Source organism: Desarmillaria tabescens (genome assembly GCF_030435595.1).
Source record: "Desarmillaria tabescens strain CCBAS 213 chromosome Unknown EV420scaffold_177, whole genome shotgun sequence".
NCBI classification, from domain to species: Eukaryota; Fungi; Basidiomycota; class Agaricomycetes; order Agaricales; family Physalacriaceae; genus Desarmillaria; species Desarmillaria tabescens.
The window spans coordinates 40,129-56,877 of NW_026848476.1; the positions used below are offsets into that span (position 1 = coordinate 40,129).

The following is a 16,749-nucleotide window of genomic DNA, read 5'->3' on the forward strand; positions in this document are numbered from 1 at the left end:
GAAAGATGAATCAGCAGAAGCTTGTACATATGGCATACTGTCCCACCTTCTTCACAAAAACCCTGGATTGAAATCAAAACAGAGAACAAAATCAACATTTCATGACAGAATAGTGATGAGCTGACCTGCAGAATCAAACCATGGGCAGCTTGCTTGATTTATGGTCCATTGATCTAAATCAGCTGGTAGATCTGAGGGTTGTATCCTCATCACAGTGAGGATATATTCACTTGGACAAAGCAGCTTTACCTATGTGCTACAAAAAACTAAGAGGAGTTCCTGATTGCAACAAGCCTGAACCATCGCACCCCCTGGATAGTTCCCCACCCATTAAGCTTGGCTTTGAACTCTACAACCTTGTGCAGGGAGAAAAAAATACAGAGAAGGCTCATGACTACAGCCGCAGAACAAGGGTGCAAAATGATCCACTTTGAATGGCATCTTCAGCATTTGAATTGTGGTGCCATATTACACAGCACACATAGAATCAAGGAACGATGGAGGAGACTCTTTCTAAGTTCTATTACCATTGGTCAGCATGCTCCATAAAGTCAGGACTGGAGGTAAAACTGAATTTGAGAAGTAAGGTATACAGGGGGAGTCTAACAAAACAAAGTAGCAATAACATGATGCCCCAATCATGAGACAGGCTGAGGGAGGAGCCATCATAAGGGTCCAAGTGGATACATAAGAATGCTGACTCCAGAGATCATAACGAATATCATGGATGGGTGAACAATTGGTAAAGCCACAACTTTGTCTGAGGTACCATAAACTTCCAGATACAGATAAGAAGAACAAGAAGGTACAAAAAAGAAGCACATGTAGGACAGCCAACCCTTCAACCAGGACTCAAACCCAGGCAGTAAGCAGTACAGGATGAGACCCACAGCATCATGAAGGATTATTTTGGTCGTCTTCTATAGTGATACATAAATAGAAAGGGAGACACATGGGTCTTGTAAGGAAAATACAACTAAAACTGAAAGCAAAATATGATGGGTATGCCGAGCAAGAGGATGTGACCCAAACATGACTAATTTGACTTTGTCTGTGATATTTCCAGAGCTCACTATTGCATAAGAACTCTAACAAGATGATACAAAGACATTGCAGAATATGCACATAATCCTCTAACCAGGACTCAAACTCAGACAATTGACATGCCAAGACCACAGCATCACCAAGGATTACTTGAACTGCCATTTACAGTTTCCCTTATAGTGATACTCATTGCAGAAACTAGCCACCCATAAGAATCACACAAATAGTCAGACAGTAGAAAGGCAGATAGCTTAGTAGTGAAAATACAATTACTTCCATGAAGGTTGGATGTGCAGAATCAAGCTTGGGCTCATGTGCAAGGAAGAAAAAGTTTATTTTGTACCTTAACCCTTCCAAAGAGATTCAAACCCTGGTTTTTGACATCACACCTTGTATGTCAGGAGGACATGTATTTGGACTACAACTGGACAACAGTAATCTTCCCAAACCCCAACCTGAGGGCGATTCTCCTGAGCTCTTCATCATAATCCAATGTGGTCCAGTTAGTCAACAGGTTCAAGCATACCTTGCAAACACAGGGTTCAGCAGTGGGGTTGAGTGGACCAGGGAATAGGGCAGCCATGAGTGTCCCACACCATCATGTTTCTCCCAGTGGGAGGCTATCACATGGTCATGGGGCCATATCCATACAGCAGTCCCATGTTTCCTGAGGATGATGTCAGTGCAACAAGGTGCACCATGCTGGGAGAGTATTTGGCTGGTGAGGGTTGGTGGGAAGGAAGAGAGAGAATAGTGTTTGAATGAGTTGAGTTCTGGTGCCCAGGGGTTATCACTCTCAGAGCGGATGAGGATTGAGGTGGGTGTTGCACTGGCACTGTTGATCCAGCTGAAGGAGTAGGAGGTAATGGGAGAGTGTGTTTGTCCATGGAGGAAGGGCAGGGTAGTGTACAGGGTTGATGGAGTGTGTGCAGATGATGAGAATGGTTAGCACAGTGAAGATGACTTGGATGCAGTAGTTGTACTATGATTCAAGATAAATAAGTGATAAACAGATCAGTTAGCAAATGGTTACCTGCATGTCACTTCCTTCATTGAGGTAGGCCTGCTCATCTGTCCTCCAATTATAGATCAATGCCTTGGACAAGTCATCGCTGAGAGCTATGATATCACCAGTGAAGGTAACAGGGCAGAGGTCAATGTTGAATGAGTGAATTTCATCCATCCTTCCATCATCATCCAGATGCAGGAGCACAATCCTCTCTGATCCACACCAGTTAGCAATGTGTCATCAGAATAACAAACACTCACCCATCCAACACCACAGCCATACTCACCTTAGACTCTGTATCCATGTTCAGCTTCATCCAGTAAACAGCATGCCTCTTGGTGACCACTCTGAACACTTGAACCCATGCGAGATATCCCAGATTGTAAGCACCAACCAGATCCTTTTCTATATGGTCAGCAACCACTTGTGCTGTCAGCCTGGTATGAATTTGATTTCCCATACGGGTGACCCAATGAAACTCGTCTCACTCTGGCATGAGAGGAGAGTCTGCAAGCCATTGAGATGTGAGTCAGTACATGTGAAGCATGCATTGTTCAAGATCTGTGTCATCAATGGGAGCGGGGTAGTCATTGGAGAGAATGTTGAATTTGAATGCATTGATCCATATGATCTCTGTTATGATTATGGCTAATTCCAACTAAGTACAAAGCAGTAGTACTTAATAAAAATCCATGCCAAAGAGAATGAAGAATATAATGAGTTCAACTTTACCAAGAAGTCTCCAACCAAGAGTTAGCAAGTGCTATGCATCACTAAAGAGATCCGAAAAGTGCTTGGCATAGTCGGTAAGCAAGACATTCAGCAAGCACTTGGTGTAACCAACATCTGTATTTAAGTTCACACTGGGTTGAGGAATTTAAGAAGTAAAATTAGATGCCCCTCAGGTGTACTACAATACTCAGTATAAATATTCTACTAGATGAATGTTCTGGAAGGTGAATAGCTAAAGAATATACAAGAAGAGTATCGAAGGAAAGCAAAAGAAAATGGAAGAAATCTCTATAGCCTATGTGATGTTTTGTACAGTAAGCAGTCGGTGAGTGTTGACTAATGACAGATACCTAATATCCATAACAATCTCTAGTCTTGTGAGTGTGTTGAACCGGGTACATGTCTGTCTTTATTAGGATCTAGGATCATTGAGCTAGGAAATATTCACTCGTCAGAGGAGAAGAATGTCAGGAACAGAAAGAAATGCAATGATGTAGATCAGTACATCATCAGGTAAGTTGTAGAGTGCATTGTTCATGGATGTTGTAGTCCAAGGTAACTGTGGTTATGAGCTGAATAAACCAGTGACTAAGCCATTCCCACTGCTTGCCTACGGCATTTCCAGAGACTTCGATTCTTCCTGCCGAGGAAAGAACAAAAAGTTGGTGCTCCTTGCCAATCCTCGCTTTCTCACAGCTTTCCAAACAACAAATTCAGGCTTGAAGCTTCACCCTGCATGCAGACAAGATATTCCTCTTTAATTTATATGAGAATAAACAATAAGGCCCAAGTAAGGCCTTGGGTCGCAACATAACCATTGACAAGCTGCCTCTTATGCGAATTTAAACTGCAGCGACCGAATCTAAGACAAGTACCACTACCTCAATAATTGACCCTCATATGAGCTGGTATGACAATTTTAAATAAACATATGTGCTCCCTGCTTTCACACTTCGCATCCCAGAGCAATCTCGTAAAAATGGCCCTTTTACTATCAACTTTGTGTCCCTGAATTTATCCTATGTACAAGGGTAATATCCTAAGTGCTTCTAACATGCCTCCTCTGCTGAGACTTTATCATATTGGCTCACCGTTGCTGTGCAGCGCCATTCAAAGCCAAAAACCAAGGAAATGGCATAAACTGCACCAGGGGGGAATCGAACCCTTTACCATTGTGCCATGTGAGGGATATCGATTCGTAACTCATGAAAAAGCAGGTCTGACTCCAAGAGTTAAGATTTCGTCTGCTAACTGAAGCTTCCTGTGATAAAGCTATGGAACCAGGTGTCCGCATAAATATCATATCAGCAAAGCACATGTTCAATACAATGGGAGTATATTGTGAGATGGGAGGACAGGGAACATTAAGAGAGCCTGTAAACATCATAAGTATGGAAGCTGAATATATGTATCAGATGAACTACAGGGTTTCTACATTTTTGGAATAAACTCGATTTTCAGGGTATGCCTTACTGTGATTTTGTGGGGATATTCCAGCCTCACCATCAGTCATTTCAATGTCAATGAAGCAGAATGTGGGGTGATATATATTGAGGATCCTGCAACCATAAGCTGGAAAAAGTGTGGATGATGGAATACATCATCATATGGTGAAAACCTGCAGGGAACGTAAGTGTTAGCAAACCCGACATAGGTAATAAACAAAGCGACTGAGGAGGAACTTGACCCTGAAGAAATCTGGGGGGTAGAGAATCATCTGGACAGTGACCATACCTGAATGTCTGCAAAATTGTGAACACCAAATAGCTAAGAACTCATGGATACGTACAAATATCTGTATGTTTTGTCCAGTTCAGCGGACACAGAATACACAGCGGGTCCCTATGGCGAAGGTTAGCAATATGAAGGAACTGAAAAACTGACGAACTGTACATCCCTCCCGGTTGTCAGTATCTTTCGCATTCATGCGCATTCATGTTTGAAAGCACGTGATGGTGATAATGCTTCCCTGTAACCATGAATCGCCTTACTGCACTTTGGAAACTGATGTGAAATATAATCCAGCTCTGCTGTTCTATTTCTATCGTCGTTCGCATAGTTGAAGAGAGGAGTCAACTAGTGGGTGAGGGCCATCTCATCTGAGTGGCAATTCCGAGTCCTATTTTTGTCAGCCCTTCAGTATACCTATTAGTTGCAACATCTGTACATGAAAGTATCTGGTACCTTGCTGTTCGGATCTCATTGCATATTAATACCCTCAAGAGGACCTTCCCTCGATGTGTGTCTTCCCTGTATCATACCGTCGTTGAACCATACTATGTTATTGGCGTCAACAGATCTGGCTGTAAAATGACTATTGCCAAAGTATACTATGCCTACAAGCTGATACAGGGTGGGACCCTCATTAGTATGGAGCTCGATGCTGATAAGAGCCAAGAAGAAGCCTGCGGTAGAAAGGCAGACATTGCACAAGGCGGAAGAGGAAAATCAACACAATGCACATCAATTAGAACAGCTGAATGCCTGCACGATACAGAGGCATAGAAGGAACATGCACATGGTCAGATAAGCAATGATTGACGCCCACAAGGTCAAGCGATGAAGAAAAGAGGAAGAGGATAACCAGCAACGGAGAAAAAGAAGCAAGAAGAGGGTTTTTTTTTTGCTAAAGAGGACGCGTCGGGTCCAGATTTGAAGAGGAAGATGCGTCACACATAAATATCATGTACCCGAAACGAAAATGATCAACGCATACAGACACAGGATGTTAAAAAAATGAAAAAAAAAAATAAGTATATGGGGCAAATACAGTAGCATTCACGAATGGGATTGTTCATGAAGTACACCATGGATGTCATACGGTCATGAACGAGGCAGTCAGACAGTGACAGGGTGTTTCATTTTCAGCAAGTTGCAATGGATAGGGCGAGAGAGAAGATGACCGCATCTGAAGATCCAACCAAGCATGAGAGCATGAGGCAAGATCATAACTGCAAAGGAAACATCCAGCAGGACCACGATGGAAGGCACCAACGATAGGGAGGGTAGCAGCCAGGGGGATAGAGAGAGGGGAGAGAATTCCAATGCTTATGGGACAATAATATCAGTCATACAGAGATGAAATGGAAACAGGAACGCTACATACCCGTCCATCATACCCTCATCCTCCTTATGCCAAACCCCACCAACTCTGAACACATTCTGAATAACTCTCGATTCCTCTGCAGCATATAGTACAAAATGGACAGATTCTACAACAAAGACGACACAAGTGAGCGATTATTAGTCAACAAATCGACGTCACTCACCATATATCATGCCAGAAAACATAGTAGAATTGCTGACACAAGAGAGAGTCGAAAAAGACAGGATGCACCTATCGAGAGTACTGAAGGTAAGCATCATCAACTGCTATGAGAGCTGTACTAACCAGGTATGCTAGGACAATGAATTCATTAAGCCAGCATCCATCAAGAGAGACAACGAGGCAGGGGTATGGAGGATCATCAAGCAGTCCGAAGATGAAGGAACGATGGAAGAAATGGTATTCACTATCACAGGGGCCATATATGCGATGGACCTGCTGCTGGTGGCAAAGGAGACGAGGTGAGATTGAGCCATGACATGTAAGGTCAAATAATGCTGATGGCATGCCGGATTAGGGCACAGAAGGAGAAGGTCGGGTTCTTGAGTCAGTCAGTGCAGTTGGTAGGACTGAGCAGCAAAGGCTTTGACGACGCAATGGACGCAATCAGAAGTATGCAAGTCATGGGCGAATGAGAGTTCAGAGACGGAGAGCTCAAACACTGGAAGCCAATGTCGATGAAAGGATTGGACGTTATAGAGTTGTCTAACCGATACTTTAGACTGCACAACTCCACAAACGATGAGGAAGGCATACCTTTTTCAAACGACGTTGATCTTGCAGGTATACTTGCCAAGATAGCGCAGCAAAAATGGATTCACACCGAAGACAATGAGGTACAATACTACAGAGGAGTGATGGATGAAAGAGGGAAAAAGAGGCCAGCATTCTTTGAATTCGTGTCGTCTTTGTATTTTTATCTTGTCCTGTGCGGACCAGATATGCGACTGATGATGGCTCACAAAGCAGATACGTGTCGACGAAGTTGCAGATATTCTGAGTAGGAGACATAGTGGAAGCGCAATGCTCGATGGTGTTCTTGAGGACAAACAAGGGTACAGCAAGGATGAAGATGATACTGAGGGCCATTGGCCCTTGTCAATTGCGACAACTTGACAGTGAGTAACAGAATATATAAGGACAACATGGGATAATAAAAAAGGTACAGAAAGCAACCACAGAACACAGAAACGCGATGAACACGCAATCAGAGATGGGTCATGTCTAGGAGCGCACTAGTCGAAGGACAAGACACACCTAGTGTCACTGCATCGACTATCAATAACTAAACATCAAGAAGAAAGGAAGGAACACACGAAAGGATGAAGCAGAAGATTGGATTCAAAGAGGAGGAAGATGTTGGTGTGAGGGCCAAAAAGACAAACGGATCGGATGATTATGAGAGAGAGAAGAGGATGATGATGGAACTGTAAAGTAGCGCAGAGAGAACTGTTTGATAGATCAAAGAAAGATAAGAGAAACCAATACTAGACACTTACACTGAATACAACAATGACCGAGATAACCTGGAACAATGATCACGAACAATTTTTTTTTGTATAAAAGAAAAGAAAATAACACAACAAACACATCAAGAGGAGTAGAGAAGAAAAAGAGAAGTAGAAGAGGAACACAAGATGAACGACAAAGCGACGTGGCGAGAGGGAAGATGCCAGGATGGAGAATGCCGACCATGAATAGATAGTTTCCCATGAAAGTCTAGAGGGCACGGAAACGAGGCAAGTTGGCAAACACTGTGATGGATTGATTCCATGAATAGAATTTTCACATGGGGTTTAGCACCTGGATAATAACCGAGTATCCTATATTCATAGGACTCGGAACTCTCTGTGAAGTCAACTTAGTAGATATCATCTACTCAAAAAATGATGGGGCTGCGGTTCATCTCGGACAGTAAGATAGAAAAATGCTGGTCTCATTAAACGTCAGAACATCATATCCTCTAAAAGGTGCATGAGGCATGAAGAGAGGGAACCTAAATCTAGGAGGCTCACTGGATGTGCATCGACTGAATATATCTTTCAGACATCTATATCTCTGTAACGAAACAGCATGGGGTAAGAATTGTTTGTCGTAGCCGAATAGGTGTATTCATCATGGAGCGTAGGCCTTGTCATGTTTGGGCTATCTTTCCTCACTGAGACCAGATCACGGATACCTGCAGGAGTTAAGAGTCAGGTTCTATACAAGAACATAAGCGACAGAATCGGCATCCGACCACAAGGGAGAAGTTGTACATAGAATCAGGAGGAATCTATGCGTTTTCAGGTAGGGCACGTGCTTCTGCCTCGAGATTTCCAACCAGCCTCGTTCAACGGAAAATACACCATAGCACATAATACACTTGTGTTTCGAGCGAAGTAACGAGTTGAATCATAAATCCAATCTACAAGGCACATGCATTTCATTTCTTCCCTCCGTCACTTATGACTACTCTTGTTTTTGTATCTTCACCTTGGCGCAGCAGGCGGTAATATTTCCTTGCCTTCTCCTTGTTGGTGGACAGTACCTTTAAACAAGGCTGAGTTGGTATCGATTTGGAATCAAGGAGCTGTGAGAAGAAACTCACATTATAATAGGACACGGATTGTACAATGGATCATAGCTTCTTATATGCATGATCACGGAATGAATCAGCGACATCCAGTGCGGAGGACAGATATGAGATGTAACAGGGGGATTATACGGGGATAGATCTGGGCTGGATGGACCCCAGTTGAAACAGAACTACACCAGCCTCGCCTGTTTCAAACTGTGGTTGCCATGACCAGTCGGCTCAAAGTGCAAGTACATAGCTTGTGGTTGTTGTTCTACACCCTAAGAAAGGGTGCTGATGGGTGTAGCATGCCATCCACCAGAGCGTTGTAATCTAAGCCAAGGCCTTAAAGGATGAGAAAAAGACAATTCGGAATTCAGAATAGTGTGAATCTTGATTGATTGATTGATTTAATTGAATTGGAAATAACCTCGTTTTTTTCCATCATGTGTCCTGGTCTTGATGATGGATAGTGCTGTTTCATACAAGGTATGGTCTCTGCGATATGACTAAAGCAGGGTTATATTCTCTCTTCCTATGGAAGAAAGTTATTCATGCTTACGGTCCGGTAAGGAAGCTTGTGAGAGATTCCATTGTTCCCATGTGAGTTCTCTCTCACACCTGATCATCGAACCGAGATCACATTTGGTACCGCTCTGTGTCCTACAATTGATTCAACCACCCAGGCCATCTGTGCATCTGCTCTGATTCCTGATGTTGCCCAGAAGTACTTAAAAGATGTTGTCCTGCTGATGTAGGCCTTGTTCTTCCTTCATGGTGATGTCCACCTCGAACTTCTCTGTCATAATACCATCCCTAGCTTCAATGTTAGGAGCTGTTTATTTGGGATCAACCGTTGCATTGGTGTACGCTATTGTTACCTTAACTGACGACTCACCATTAATGACACCACCCATAGTCTATATGGGATAACGATCCTCCAAATGTTTCTCTATTACAAGTGGTATTCAGACGACTGGTGGTTTTATCGCTACTCAGTGCGGATCCCTTATCATAATTTCCTCTCACCAAGATTTCTAACATCACAATGAATCATCATAGGTTGCAGTTCTCTGGTATGCCTGTCGAAGGTCGCTTGGAAAGCTCCGGGGTTTATATATTTCCCAGGGTCTTTGATATGCTGCATGTTGCTCTCGGCACCCATGCCCTATACTTCTACTTAATTGAATCATTCGGTAACTATTTGGGACTTCTAAAAATAGTCTGGTGCGCTCATTGTTCTATTCCATCCTTACAATCACTTTGACTAATGGTGGGAATATAGGAGCCTTAAGGTGTGATGGAAAGAAATGTCTCTGATGACCGACTGACTGCCTTCCTTGATTAGCTGGTCATCTTGTTCAATGTCCGTCATGATGTTACTTCACAGGATCTAGCTGACTATCCACAGAACCTGGTTATCGTATGCGTCCATATGTATGTCAAGCACCATCTGGAATCTCAGAACTGAAGCTGATTCCCTGCAGCATCTATTCTGTACATTTATGGATGCGTGGGTTTGCTTCCTCTGGTAGCTTCCTCACTGTCTCACTGCTAATGTGAACTGTAGTTGGACGTCACTTTCATCGTATAGTTCCATGGTTTATTGTATGTCTATTTATTTCATCTTAAGGACTCACCGCTCATATGAAGGTTATTTCAGATACTCGTCATTTTGGGGAGCTGTGGTATGTTCTTCAAAGCTGATAACTGTGCTTCTCTGGAGTTCATATGATCTTTCAGCTGCCGCAACCCATATGTATTAGAACCATTTACTTCCTACAGTCTCTGACATGACCAGCACAGTGTTAAGCCATGACGTGTAAGGAGTATCCTTGATCCAGACATTCTCATCAGCTCAGTTCCCTGGCATGGTTATAGTTATATGATCTTGGATTTTTCCCAACTCCATGATATCTAAGTAAGTATGTCTCATGAATGTTTCTGTGTAGCTTATATTAAGAGATTCACATAGCGAACAATTGACGGCGCTCTAGCTACTGCTGCCACACTCGACATAATCATTACCCTTGCTATGTGCTATTACCTGCTGAAAAGCAGGGCAACTATGACGTTTTCCAGGCATGTCCTAATATTCCCTCTGGGGTCAATTTCTTATGAGAGCATTTAAATTTAGCACCACGGCGAAACTCGTTGTTATCATTCGGTTTATCCTCATTTCTGGACTCGCAACAACATACGTGAGCTCTGATTTCTCTTTTGATGATCATTTACTAAGACAAATATAGTGCATGTTCGTTGATAATTCTCATAACAGTACGTGGAGCATCTGCATAGGTTCAGGACAACACATCTGAAGATGCATATGTAACAGTTTCTTGCCTCACTGAATACCTTGATCTTTGCAGGGTTTGTATTAATAATACCAAAATGTTCATCTCTGTCCTTTCTTATCATCCTTCAACCTACCTGACATTGAACTATCATTGACAGTGTATATTAATTCCTTACTGGTGATGTGAGTAGACTATATTGTGGTGTAGATTTAATTGATTACTACTTAGGTTCAATGCACGGGATGTAAAAGAGAAACAAGGAGGTTCAAGCTCGGGCTCACTGCCTCATGGAATATTCAAAGTTCACGATGAAGAAAGGGTATGTGCGTGACTGTGTCCTATCAAAAAACTGAGTATGAATGACTATGCAGATTATCAACACAATACCGCTTTCTAATATTGGCCTGGGTATGCAGATGTTGGATGAATCAGCTCATGATCAATCGAAGTTGGAGCTACAGTTTCATAGTTCGGAGTAGTATCATCAAAAGAACTCAAATTCATATAGGTAGATTTATGATGATACTGAAATGACACAGATGTACTTTGGATACAGGTGATATAAGCAATAAAAAGTTATTGCGGTCGTGATCGCACATCCTTCGAATGGGATTTGAACCCTCAGCAGACCTTCCACACAGTGCATCACAGAGGCTTTTTCTTATGTCCCTATCTTCACTGGAAACAGCGTGTATGACAGAAACGAGTATGGTCTGTACATCCTGTTCTGATGCACGTTGAGCTCCTTAATCATAGCTGCTCGAGTATGGGATAAAAAGAAGGAACGAGAACTTGAGACACAAATTTCAACACCATGAAGGATTTCTGTGGCCTTTGCTGGTAGTTTATTTTATGTTTATTTCCATATCACGGAGAAGATGCAGTAGAAAGATACTGCCTGGAAAGGATGTAGGTTATAATAAAAGCCTGATAACCTCTACAGTGCATGGGGATGCGGAAGCAAAAGCTCAATCTCTATTTCTTCAATGTGCATTAGTTAGCTGCACTACAAAAATGTTTGCCTTCGACAACTCAGTCCTTTGGAAGGAATTCGAACCCTGACAGCAGGCATAACACTGCCATTGGCCCATTACATCACGAAGGATTCTTTTTAGATTCCACACGAACAATCAAACCCAGATCCATGGGCAACGCTTCCAACCTTCTTGTCATAAGTAACCTAACACTGTCCAGTCATTGAGCATGATCGAGAATACCTCATGAACAGAATTGCACTGTGGAGTTGAAAGAGCTGGGGACTACTGTTGGAATTACTGTGGCTATACGAGCTATTGGAATCAACCGGCTCCGAACCTGTTACGTACCGTACCCGCAGTTTTCTTTTCTTTACCGTTTACCACCATGTCGACATACTAGGTATAAACGAGTTGCTCATTTTCGTTCCCTCCCATGCTCAAATTTCAACAACTACTTGATTCTGACGTCGGTTACTTCGTTTGAAGAGCCACTGTGTTATCAAGCATTAAGCTTTGATGTTTTGACATTAGACCCTCCCACGAGTATCTGAGCTTGTAGATCCCGATGGTGGGTATGTCTACGCCATCTGATACATGTATTCTTTTCACAAGCATCCTTATATGCATCGGCACCAACCCTTGAACATTGATTTCACAATAAATTTAGTTCCTTCGACTGTGACTCAATAAATTACCTGGTCCATCTCATGTTGAAGCTAGTGCCAACAAGCCATCCATGCATTTTGTAATGTGCTGACTGGACCAAAAGCGACAGTGTGAGTGGTGTTTTCATGACGCCTTGGAACATTCTTCACCACCTTCATCGTGGAATGTATGGGGAAGTGCATAAACCCTAAGTCGAAAGCACCAAATTCTCACTCCGACAAACCAAGCCCACGTTTGATTCTGACGAGGAAATGGGAAAGATCATACTCGAATCTGGAGGTAACGTTGTTGCACTGTAATCGGAACCGGGAATACACAGATCATACTCGCTTCATTTGGACAGAACCACCAACCACCCAGGAAAGAGCCTTTGGGACATCACGAGGTATGCTCAAATCACACCTTAATCATTTGATTAAAGCTGAGCATATGCCCTTCATGACACACTCGGTACATGACATTTAACATATGGGGTTCGAATCCCTTTCGAAGGATAAGGATTTTGATGTTATGCACTGTTTTTTCTTCCCTGCTATCCACACGAGTTCGAAGTCATCGGCAAGCACCATGTCTAGCTTGGTGGTATACTCAAATCAATACCTGCCAAATTTTGGTAGGCTTGTCCCAGTTGTCCTTGAAGTTGGAGCCTGTTAAGATTCAGCTGTAGGACACCTCCGTGGCACAGTGGATACGACTCGGAGTATGCTTTGGGTTCGAATCCCGACAGAAAAATGGAGTATCATTGACTTCTCTTTTATCACTTGCATCACGATCAAGTTTACATATCACTCTTCGTCTCAAGTATGTTTTGTAGGATGCCAAGGGACCGGCACCCCTGAATGAAACTTTTTGTCGACATGACATCCCAATCAAACTTTTCCATTACAGATAACCAATGGTCATACAAACGACCATGTTGGAAGCTTGAGTGCAGTATTTAGTCCCATGGCTCTAATTCTGGCAATGATCTACTATTGGTCCTGACATGGATACCATTCCCAAACCTCACCTACACACCAGAATCGAGCCGAAACGTTTGCTCGTCTTTCACTACCTCGAAATCAGATTGTTCACCCTCCTAAAAAAAGTCGTGATTTTTCAGGATATAGCCCCTCCACGGAGTCGAACCACAGAAAGCTGGAGTACATATTGAGCTACATGGACCTGGGATAAAAGAGTGAATGAGACCTTGAATAACGTAGGGACTCACTAAAGAAAGAAAGAAGCCAAAGGCCAGAAACTGGAAGGGTACAACAGAAGCGAGATCAACTCGACATGGTAATACTCAACACATATTTCCGTGCAAGAAGAAAAAAACACAGTAATACGAGAAATGCCTCCTTCGGGAAGGGATTCGAACCCTGGAGGTGGACTGAATGTAGCCAATACACCACGAAGGGTATATAAAACCCAGACCCTTCCAACTTTCCAAGCTCTTCATGATGCTGTTCACTCATAGCTAGCGTGGACTTGGATAGCGGCATCGGAATTGAGCAGGCAGGAAATACAACTGCAATTAGCGACCAGTGCTTCGTCACTATTACATTCCTCCATGACAAGGATCGTTTGGGCCAATTCATGCCGCGGTTCTACAAGTGTCTGACAGTATGGCAGGATAGCATCTCACTGATGAGAGCTGGGTGGAAGGCCACGTTCAATGATGAGGGGTTCTCGAGTGCTGCCGTTCTCAGAGCAGGTGAGGATGGAGAGAGGGTTGTTGTATGTGGAGGAAGGTGGACTGACTGACCCATGGATCCAAGTGTCATGGAGGCAGAGGTTGGGGCAAGGACGATGTAGTGCAGTAATTGGGGTAGAGCGAATAGCGCACACAACAATTGCAGTGAAGGTGACTTGGGTGCAGTGGTCATGCTGTGAGTGGAGGAGATGAATAAGTGTGCTTAGAAAAGATAGAGCACGCTTACCTGTATGTGGCCTATAGGCGCATGTGCCGGTCTTCCAAGGTCTCGCTGATGTTGATGTCGATAACAATGAGGGCCTCCACATTCTCTACATTGCCCGCGTGGTCAGTCGTCCCCATCAGAGCGACGGGTGCTAACCGATCTGACCATGCCACCACATTAGGACCACCCCGAGCACCCATCTATGTGTGCAATACCCCAGACTATCCAGACCGATCTCGTACGTCTAGCACACACTTGTGAATGCGGTCCCAGTTCCCGGAAACATGCAAGTTGGTGAATACAGTCTTGTATCTCAGATAGACCGTGTACTGGGTAGTCATCAGAGAGACCAGAAACTCGAACGGGTTCGTGCATCCCTGTGAGTGTTTGCATTCAGTAACCATGAGCATATTCAAATGAAATACTCACCTGACGGAGAAGACAGGGAGAGACATGCGATCGTAGACAGGCCCAGCATGATTACATGCTGGTGCATTGTGCATTGGGATCAGTGTGCATGATTCGTCCTTTCTTCATCCATTGGACAGAGGCTGAGGAGAGGCGAGTAATAGTCGACATCGCACAGAAGGAAAGTCTGGTTGATCACATAACATGTCAAAGGTCCATGCACAAGTAGAATGATGGCCCAAGCTCCAATTTGCACCTTGCATCTTTCTGCCAACTCAGACCAGGAAGAACGGGCATGCCTATATAGAAGCATATGTGCATGCACAGGAAGGCAACGGACGTTCCCCAAGGCATCCTTGATCCCAGAGTAACAACCAGTCATTGTGAACAGTGCCGGTGAGGTATGGCCCTATTCGGAGGGTGCAGCAGCTGACCAATCTTCAAACAGACAACCTTCCCAAACCCTAATCTTCATTATAATCTAATACCACCCAATTGTTCGACGAGAACGAGGACTTGGGTGGTGTGCCGGCGAAGATAGCGGCGTGTTCGACCATGGTGGGGGTCCAGGCATCGGAGGGCTCCATGTCAGGAGATGAGGAATGGAGGGAGAGGGAGCTGAGTTCGGATTCCCAGGGTTGTTGTTTGTGAAGCAGATGAGAACGGAGACAGTATCGCGTGGGTGCTGTCTTCGGGTGTGCCCGTGTAATAGCGAGAGTGGGTGGAGTGCATACGGACGATGAGGATGGTGGATGGTGTGAGGATGACCTGCATGCAATGGTCGTACTGTGAGTACAGATGAATAAGCGGGTTTAGAATAGTTGCAGGAACCGTACCTGCATGTCGCCTATGCTATTGAGGTAGGTGTGTTCAATGGCCTTCCAGTTGGTGACAGCATTTTGGAGGGGTCGTCACTCAGAGCTAGGTCGTCGGCTGTGAGGGTAACTGGGCGGATGGTCGGAGTCAAGGTAGGGGCTTCATGCAGGGTTCCCTAAGTCATCCAGAGCCAGGAGCACAATCCTCTGCAGCCTACATGAATATTAGCCGTCGTTCACTAGATGGATGAATGCATACCCATCCAAGATGCTCGCTTCAGATTTACGTTCTGCATTGAGTTTCAACCCGGTGAACAACGCGCTTCTTGGGGACCACTCTGCGGACTGGTACCTGCATCCAATAACCCAGACCGTGAGGACTGACCAGAATTCCCTTAGATATAGGTGGGAGCTGGGAGCCTTGGAGAGTTGCGGATATGGAGGATCTGGAGAAGGTGGTCTCAGGAGGAGGAGAGCCAGTGGGAGGTGGATTGGTAGGCGTGGCACATGTGGTACTCGAGATCGGCTTCATCACAGGAATTAGGTTAGTCGTTGGAGAGATGTCGAATTTGAAATCGTTGTGGAGTCCTGTGAGTATGTGGAATCATTTGCGCATCTAGGTTCTCACTGTCAGTGACGTGTGCTGGGACAGGGGGGGGGAGGGGCGTCTTACCTGGTGTAGTCATTTCCCACACTGCCACCCATAAAGCCCACCCAATTAAACTGCAGCATCAACCTCATCACTATTGGCCCTATCCTTTCGTCCCTTCCTATACCACCTACAAAGGAGACGAATCTTCATCACGAAAATATGCACCTGTGAGGTATGCCAAGGAACACAAAAGGGAATGTCGATATGTAGCTTGGAGACGAGATATGGTTGATGTTGATCGCCTTGATGAAGGATTTCTCATGTTCTGGCTGGCCTTGAAGCACTGGGCATGGTTATCTAAAAATAAATTCAGTTATCAAGTCCCCAGATGCATAGCAATGTAATGCATATAACTGGTTGTTTTCATCTCAGTCGGGTCTCCTTCTCGCTGACTTGAAGCTACCGTGAGTCTGAGGAAGAAGGGAATCACACGTCTCCACTGAGTGAGGGAAGGAAGCAAGACCGGAGTTACCAAATAAAACCAATCAAATTCACCACGTGGCAAATTTCCAATTCTTCCATCTTCTCATCTCGAGGAATTGCTCCTGCAAAAGTCTTCAATGCATCACTTGATCTACTCAGCAC

General features: G+C 44.1%; 4 protein-coding genes across 4 annotated transcripts; 3 read left to right on the plus strand and 1 right to left on the minus strand.

Moving 5' to 3' along the window:
- Nucleotides 1-1,840: 1,840 nt before the first annotated feature.
- On the minus strand, nt 1,841-2,644 carry EV420DRAFT_1653805 (uncharacterized protein; the record flags this gene model as incomplete). Its single annotated transcript, XM_060478766.1, has 4 exons — nt 1,841-2,026; nt 2,078-2,265; nt 2,336-2,453; nt 2,516-2,644. 4 exons carry the CDS (start codon nt 2,642-2,644, stop codon nt 1,841-1,843), a joined length of 621 nt encoding a protein of 206 aa, XP_060321807.1.
- Nucleotides 2,645-5,986: 3,342 nt separating this feature from the next.
- Nucleotides 5,987-7,007, plus strand: EV420DRAFT_1488497 (uncharacterized protein; the record flags this gene model as incomplete). Its single annotated transcript, XM_060470618.1, has 6 exons — nt 5,987-6,017; nt 6,070-6,140; nt 6,189-6,352; nt 6,409-6,441; nt 6,613-6,727; nt 6,861-7,007. The coding sequence occupies 6 exons, from the start codon at nt 5,987-5,989 to the stop codon at nt 7,005-7,007; spliced, it is 561 nt and encodes a 186-aa protein (XP_060321808.1).
- A 3,351-nt stretch (nt 7,008-10,358) lies between these two features.
- On the plus strand, nt 10,359-11,224 carry EV420DRAFT_1488498 (uncharacterized protein; the record flags this gene model as incomplete). Its single annotated transcript, XM_060470619.1, has 6 exons — nt 10,359-10,369; nt 10,586-10,649; nt 10,698-10,725; nt 10,903-10,927; nt 10,974-11,064; nt 11,117-11,224. 6 exons carry the CDS (start codon nt 10,359-10,361, stop codon nt 11,222-11,224), a joined length of 327 nt encoding a protein of 108 aa, XP_060321809.1.
- Nucleotides 11,225-13,966: 2,742 nt separating this feature from the next.
- Nucleotides 13,967-16,465, plus strand: EV420DRAFT_1488499 (uncharacterized protein; the record flags this gene model as incomplete). The annotated part of the gene is made up of 12 exons (XM_060470620.1): nt 13,967-14,084; nt 14,235-14,259; nt 14,328-14,527; nt 14,563-14,668; nt 15,025-15,064; nt 15,205-15,340; nt 15,410-15,485; nt 15,593-15,665; nt 15,756-15,885; nt 15,912-16,056; nt 16,133-16,336; nt 16,417-16,465. The coding sequence occupies 12 exons, from the start codon at nt 13,967-13,969 to the stop codon at nt 16,463-16,465; spliced, it is 1,302 nt and encodes a 433-aa protein (XP_060321810.1).
- Between the last annotated feature and the right edge of the window lie 284 nt (nt 16,466-16,749).